This window comes from Rhinoraja longicauda, chromosome 39, assembly GCF_053455715.1.
Source record: "Rhinoraja longicauda isolate Sanriku21f chromosome 39, sRhiLon1.1, whole genome shotgun sequence".
In the NCBI taxonomy this organism is placed as follows: domain Eukaryota; kingdom Metazoa; phylum Chordata; class Chondrichthyes; order Rajiformes; family Arhynchobatidae; genus Rhinoraja; species Rhinoraja longicauda.
In genome coordinates this window covers 6,455,207-6,463,229 of record NC_135991.1, presented here as the reverse complement: position 1 = coordinate 6,463,229, position 8,023 = coordinate 6,455,207, and the positions used below count along the sequence as shown (strand labels likewise).

The following is an 8,023-nucleotide window of genomic DNA, read 5'->3' as shown; positions in this document are numbered from 1 at the left end:
CAATGCAGGAGAGGTTTGGGCCCGACGGGTCCACATGGTCTAGTCCCCATCTAAAAGCCTCTTAAACACAACATCCTTTCTGCCTCCACTCGGCAATGCGTTCCACGCCCCAACCACCCATACATTTTAAACATTGCCCCTCTCACGTTAACTCTACCCCCTCTAATAATTGACCTGTCTATCCTGGGGGGGGGGGGGGGGGGAGATCCTGACTATCAGCCCGATCCATGCCTCTCAAAATGTCATTTTGATTTGTTGGAACATACAGCATAGAAACAGGCCCTTCTGCCCATCCACTCCACGCCGACCATTAATCATGCGTTCACACGCCAGGTCCACGTTATCCCCACTTTCCCATCGCTCCCGACACACTAGCGACAATTTATGGATGCCAATTAACCTACAGACCGATAGGTTACGAGCAGATATACGAGCAGCATGAGGCCATTCGGACTATCATGTTCGCTCTGCCATTCGTTCATGACTGATTTATCTTTCCCTCTCAACACCATTCTCCTGCCTTCTCCCCGTAAATCTTGACTCCCTTACTAATCAAGAACCTGTCCATCTCCGCCTTAAAAATACCCAATGACTTTGCCCCCACCGCCGTCTGTGACAATTAATTCCACAGATTCACCACTCTCTTCCTCCTAATCTACACTCGAAAGGTACGTCCTTTTATTCTGAGTCTGTGCCCTCTGGTCCTACACTCTCCCATTATTGGAAACATCCTCTCCATTCTATCTAGGCCTTTCACCATTCGGAAAGTTTCAATGAAGTATTCATTGCAATTTAGAAGGATGAGGGGATCTTAAAGAAACATATAACATTCTCCACATCTTGACCCATCTGAGACCACATCTTGACCCAGACTCTGATTTCTCCTGCCCTCCTACTCTACGACCACATCTTGACCCAGACTCACAACTTTAGATAGTTCCTCTGTCCCTCCCGTCCCCTCCTCCTTCCCAGATCTCCCTCTATCTTCCTGTCTCCACCTATATCCTTCCTTTGTCCCGCCCCCCTGACATCAGTCTGAAGAAGGGTCTCGACCCGAAACGCCACCCATTCCTTCTCTCCCGAGATGCTGCCTGACCTGCTGAGTTACTCCAGCATTTTGTGAATAAATACCTTCGATTTGTACCAGCATCTGCAGTTATCTTCTTATATAACATTCTCAAGGGATTGGATAGGCTAAATGCAGGAAAAATGTTTCCCATGTTGATGGAGTTGAAGATTATTAAGGGGTTGGACACGTTAGAGGCAGGAAACATGTTCCCAGTGTTGGGGGAGTCCAGAACAAGGGGTCACAGTTTAAGAATAAGGGGTAGGCCATTTAGCACTGCAATGAGGAGAAACGTTACCAGCCAGAGAGTTGTGAATCTGTGGAATTCTCTGCCACAGAAGGCACTGGAGGCCAATTCACTGGATGTATTCAAAAGAGAGTTTGATATGGCTCTCAGGGCTAACGGAATCAAGGGATTTGGGGAGCAAGCAGGAACGGGGTGCTGATTTAGCATGATCAGCCATGATCATATTGAATGGCGGTGAGGGCCCGAAGGGCCGAATGGCCTATTCCTGCAGCTATTTTCTGCTTCTAGGTTTCTACGTGGGTTTTCTACGCGGATTTGTCCAGAGATGTTCGGTTTCCTCGCACACTCCAAAGACGTAGAGGTTTGTAGGTTAATTGGCTTGGTGTAAACGTAAATGTCCCCAGTGTGTGTAGGATAGCGTTTGTGTGCGGGGATCGCCGGGAGGCGCAAAGACGTGCGAGTTTGCAGGAAAATCGGCTTGATATCAATGTAAATGATCCTTAGTGCGTGTGGGATAGTGTTAGTGTGCGGGGCAGTTTGCTGGTAGGTGCGGACTCGGTGGGCCTGTTTCCTCGCTGCATCTCTAAACTAAACTGGGCTAAAAGTAAAATAGAGCATCAGAATCATTTTCGATGGCCCGCTTTAATAATTATTTGTCGCCCTCGGAAGGGATAGGTTTATCTCGCTGGGGAAAGTCGTGTCAGCGACCCAGCCCCCCCCCCCCCCCCCCCCCCCCCCACCCTCCGTCAGCGTCTTCCCTCCTGCTATCTTGCGCGCCACTCGTGTTCCCATCTGGTTATCGCGGCTCGGCCACCTTGTGCAGCGAACCAATCCAGCACGGGAAATTAGGAGCACCCCACCCTAACAAAAAACAGTCAGTCACGGTTTAAAACCTTCGGTCCTCGTCTCCTTCCCTGGCTGTTGAATGTTCGTCCTCAGTGCAGGACAACAGGAGACTACCTGGAAGCGATCGGGTGCTTAATCTTCAATTGCTGCGAAAGGTATGAGATCAATGCTTTTGTTGAATGTTGTTTAATCAGACGGTCATTGGATCATTTGCAACGAGGAAGGGGCGTGGGAGCGGGGGGGTGTAGTGCGGAGGGCGGATTGGCGCAGCGGTAGAGTTGCTGCCTCACAGCGACAGAGACCCGTGTTCTATCCTGACTACGGGCGCTGTCTGTGAGGAATTTGTACGAACTCCCCGTGACCTGCGTCGGTTTTCTCCGATTGCTCCGAGTGCTCCCACACTTTTTTAAAAAAGCCCATCTTTCTGGAGTTAATTGGCTTCTGTAAGCATTGTAAATTGGCCCTGGGGGGTGGGACAGTGTTAGATTACCAGGTGATCGCTGGTCGGCGCTGACTCGGTGGGCCAAAGGGCCTGTTTCCCCGCTGTATCCCCAAACTACATTAGTGTGTGAACGGGCGATCGCTGGTCGGTGTAACTCAGACCATCAAGTCCTCCTGTTGTACGGCTTGCCATTCTTGTAGAGCTACACTCCACCCCCACCCCCATACCAGCAACTGGTCAGTGACGTCTAGCTGCGTCATATAGTAATACAGTGGTCGAAGCAGGTCCTTCGGCCCAACGTGCCCACACCGGCCAACATGTCCCGGCTATACCAGTTCCACCTGCCCGCGCTTGGTCCATATCCCTGCAAACCTGTGATAGACACAAAAGAGCTGGAGTAACTGGGAGGGACAGAGGCAGCATCTCTGGAGAGGAGGAATGGGTGACGTTTCGGGTAGGACCCTTCTACAGACCGACCCGAAGCCTCGCCCATTCCTCCTGTCCAGAGATGCTGCCTGCCCCACTGTTTACTCCAGTTTTTGTGTCTGTCACAGGTTTACACCAAAATCTGCAATTCCTTCCAACACTCTCCCTCCAAACCTGTCTTACCCGTGTCCCTGTCTACATGCTTCTGAAACGTTGGGATAATCCTTGCCTCAACTACCGCCTCTGGCAGCTCGTTCTATACACCCACCACAACCCTTTGTGTGAAAATGTTACCCCTCAGACTCCTATTGATTCTTTTCCCGTTCAGCTGAACCTGTGCTCTCTCATAACCCCGTACCCCCAAATGCCTCGACACCCTCCAGAGAACGGTTGTGTTCTCGGACACTCTGAATCAATGAGTCTTTTATAACGAGAGGATTTGGGTCTTGGAGTAAAGACGTCTTTCTGCAGGTGTACAGGGCCCTGCTGAGACCATATCTGGAGTAATGTGTGCAGATCTGGTCTCCTAATTTGAGGAAGGACGTCCTTGCTATTGAGGCAGTGCAGCGTAGGTTCACCAGGTTAATCTCCAGGATGGCGGGACTGTCATATGTGGAAAGATTATAAAGACTGGGCTTGTTTTCATTGGAATTTAGAAGGATGAGAGGGGATCTTATCGACGCGTATAAAATTATAAAAGGATTGGACAAGCTAGATGCAGAAAAATGTTCCCAATGTTGGGGGAGTCCAGAACCAGGGGCCACACACAGTCTAAGAATAAACGGGAGGCCATTTAGAACTGAGATGAGAAAAAACCTTTTCACCCAGAGAGTTGTGAATTTGTGGAATTCTCTGCCACAGAAGCCAGTGAAGGCCAATTCACTGGATGAATTTAAAAGAGAGCTGGATAGAGCTCCAGGGGCTCGCGGAGTCAAGGGATATGGGGAGAAGGCAGGCACGGGTTATTCATTGTGGATGATTAGCCATGATCACAGTGAACGACGGTGCTGGATCGAAAGGCCAAATGGCCTCCTCCTGCACCTATTTTCTGTAATTCGTTGAATCCAAAAGTGACCCCGGAAGGACAGACCTTGACAACAGCCCACCTCGGTGCGATTTCTGGAGGGAGGGGGTTGCCTGTTGCAAGAAGGCTCCTGTGTTTCGGCGTTTGCCGAGTGGACAAATTGTAAGCCGGCACTCCAGATGTCACTGGGCGTTGCCGTGCAGCGCTGATTATCTCTGTCACGCAGCCTGGGCAGTCAAGAACACGACAGAACAGTACAGCACAGCGATAGGCCTTTCGGCCCAGAGTATCCGTGCCTAACATGACTCCAAGTTACACTAATCTCCGCCCCCTTCACGCTTCCACACACCCATCAATTTTTGTGTGCAAAAGTTACCCATCCGATTCGAATTAAAGACCCTATCATTCTATTCCTTTCAGAGTCGTCGAGACATAGACCTTGTGTAGGAAGGAACTGCAGATGCTGGTTTAAAACGACGATAGACGCAAAGAACCGGAGTAACTGTGGAGCGAGGGAGCATGTATACACTGGAATTTAGAAGGATGAGAGGGGATCTTATTGACACATATAAGATTAGACAATAGACAGTAGACAACAGACAAAAGATTATTAAGGGATTGGACACGCTAGAGGCAGCAAACATGTTCCCGATGTTGGGGGAGTCCAGAACCGTGGGCCACAATTTAAGAATAAGGGGTAAGCCATTTAGAACGGAGATCAGGAAAAACCTTTTCACTCAGAGAGTTGTGAATCTGTGGAATTCTCTGCCTCAGAATGCAGTGGGGGGCATTTCTCTGGATGCTTTCAAGAGAGAGCTAGATAGAGCTCTTAAAGATAGCGAAGTCATGAGATATGGGGAGAAGGTAGGAACGGGGTACTAATTGTGGATGATCAGCCATGATCAGCCATGATCAGAATGAATGGCGGTGCTGGCTCGAAGGGCCTACTCCTGCACCGATTGTCTATTGTCTATTGTCTATTGTAACTCCACGGGGCAGGCAACATATCTGGAGGGAAGGAATAGGAGACGTTTCGGGTCGAGACACTACTTCACCCATAGAGTCGTACCGCGTTCTGACGTTTCATTCTATTTGAGACTCGTATAATTTTATAAACCTCTATCGGGACTCTCCTCGCCCTCCGAAATGCTGGAGAAAACAATTCGTGTTTGTCCAACCTCTCCTTCAATTCCCTGTAATCCAGGCAGCACTTTGGGAAACCTCTTATAAAACCTAGAACCATGAACCAGTACTGCACCCTTCAGCTCATAATGTATGTGCCGAACATGATAGACAATAGACAATAGACAATAGGTGCAGGAGGAGGCCATTCGGCCCTTCGAGCCAGCACCGCCATTCAATGTGATCATGGCTGATCATTCTTAATCAGTACCCCGTTCCTGCCTCCCCATACCTCCTGACTCCGCTATCCTTAAGAGCTCTATCCAGCTCTCTCTTGAATGCATTCAGAGAATTGGCCTCCACTGCCTTCTGAGGCAGAGATCATCTAACTGAAGAAGGGTCTCGACCCGGAACGTCACCCATTCCTTCTCTCCCGAGATGCTGCCTGACCCGCTGAGTTACTCCGGCATTTTGTGTCTACCTTCGATTTAAACCAGCATCTGCAGTTTTCTTCCCTGTCGATCTGCGCTAATCCCATTCGCTAGATATCAAGGAGTCATAGAGTGATACACAGCGTGGAAAACAGGCCCTTCGGCCCAACTTGCCCACACCGACCAACATGTCCCATGAACATTAGTCCCACCTGCCTGCGTTCAGCCCGTATCCCTCCAAACCTGTCCGATCCTTGCAAATGCATAAATGCCCCTTAAAGGTTGCCATAGTTCCTCCTCCGCCAGCTCGTTCCATACACCCACCACCTTTCGTGTGAAAAAGTTACCACTCAGGTTGCTATTCAATCTTATTAAATTAAATAGCCGTCCAAAAGCCTTTCATTGAAATACACGCACTTCAGCCCATGAGCTTCACGGTATCCCTTTACCCCTCCCAGTCTTCCTTTGGGACATAAGTTCTGACCGATGCTCTGGTTCCCAACCCCTACCTCCCTAATCTAACGCCCCCTTGTGTAGCACAAGGGAACCTCCCTTCAATGGTGTTGCCTCCTTCCCCAGTTCAGATGCAACAGGTCCCTCTTTCGATTAGGAAAGAAATGCAGATAGACAGAAAATGCCTGAGTAACTCAGCCGAACAGGCAGCATCGCCGGAGAGAAGAAATGGGTGACGTTTCGGGTCTCTTTAGTTTAGTTTAGTTTTGTTTAGTTTGGTTTAGTTTGGTTTGGTTTAGTTCAGCTAACTGAACTAGTTAGCTGAACTTCGGCCTTCGGCCCATCGAGTCCGCGACGACCCCGTCGATGAAGAGCGTCTGTCCGTCTACCTGATCTATTATTCAACACCTCTGTAAATTCACCTCTCATCCCACTGCTCTCCGTGAAATGGCCATGTATCAATGTGCCTATCCAAAGGCCTCTTAAATGTCACTCTCATATCTGTCTCAACCACAAACCCCCGTCGCTCATTCTGGACACCTACCACTCTGTGTAAAACAATCCTGACCCGCACATTTCCTTTGAACTATATTCGCCTCGCCTTAAACCTGTGCCTTGTAGTCTTTGCCATCTGGAGTCACAGTTATACAGTGATACAGTGTGGAAACAGGCCCTTCGGCCGAACGTACCCACATCGACCAACATGTTCCATTTACACGAGTCCCACCTGCCTGCGTTTGCAACATATTCCTACAAAACTGTCCTATCCATGTACCTGACTAATTGTTTCTTAAACTTTGGGATAGTCCCAGCCTCAACTGCCTCTTCTGGCAGCTTGTTCCATACGCCCACCACCCTTTGTGTGAAAAAGTTATCCCCTCAGATTCCTATTAAATGTTTTCCCTTTCACTTTAAACCTATGTCCTCTTGTCCTCGATTCCCCTACTCTGGGCAAGAGACTCTGATCTATTCCTCTCATGATTTTGTACACCTCTATAAGATCACCCCTCTTCTCGTGCGCTCCAATGAATGGAGTTCCAGCATATTCAATCTCTCCCAATATATTTCCAGAAGTTTCTTACTGTCCATCCTATTAATGACTCTCATAATGGTGTAAAATTCTATCAGGCCTCCCCTCAGCCTCCGATATGCCAGGGAAAGTAATATTTTTTTGACCAACTTCTCCCTGTAGCAGAAACCCTCTAATCCAAACATCGTAAACCTCCTCTGCACCCTCCATACTCTCCACGGAGCTCAAGCAGTCTAATCCAGCCACCATGCTACTAACCCTCCTCTGAACCCTCACCAAAGCCTTCATAATTTGAGTATAGGAGTAAAGAGGTCCTTCTGCAGTTGTACAGGGCCCCGGTGAGACCACATCTGGGGTATTGCGTGCAAGTTTGGTCTCCTAACCCGAGGAAGGACATCCTTGCTATTGAGGCAGTGCTGCGTAGGTTCACCAGGTTAATCCCCGGGGTGGCGGGACTGTCATTGGAGGAAAGATTGGAAAGACTGGGCTAGTATTCGCTGGAATTTAGAAGGATGAGGGGGGGCCTTATAGAAACGTATAAAATTATAGAAGGACTGGACAAGCTAGATGCAGGAAAAATGTTCCCAATGTTGGGGGAGTCCAGATGCAAGGGCCGCACTCGAAGAATAAAGGGGAGACAATTTAAAACTGAGATGCGAAAAAACTTTTTCACCCAGGGTGCTGTGAATTTGTGGAATTCTCTTCCACAGAAGGCAGTAGAGGCCAATTCACTTGATGAATTTAAAAGAGAGTTTGATAGAGCTCTCGGGGCTGGTGGAATCTAGGGATATGTGGAGAAGGCAGGCACGGGTTACTGATTGTGGATGATCAGCCATGATCACAATGAATGGCGGTGCGGGCTGGAATGGCCAAATGGCCTCCTCCTGCACCTATTGTTCTTTGTTTCTATGTTTCTATAACTTTCCTGTAAAGGGG

The 8,023-nt window shown here is 48.9% G+C and overlaps 1 protein-coding gene across 1 annotated transcript in view; it reads left to right on the top strand.

Moving 5' to 3' along the window:
* Positions 1–5,292: 5,292 nt before the first annotated feature.
* LOC144611158 (5-aminolevulinate synthase, erythroid-specific, mitochondrial-like) overlaps positions 5,293–8,023 on the top strand; it is a 25,644-nt gene continuing 22,913 nt past the window's right edge. Inside the window, 2 exon segments of the mRNA XM_078430219.1 lie at positions 5,293–5,324; positions 7,186–7,217. Of these exon segments, the coding sequence (XP_078286345.1) occupies positions 5,293–5,324; positions 7,186–7,217 (64 nt within the window).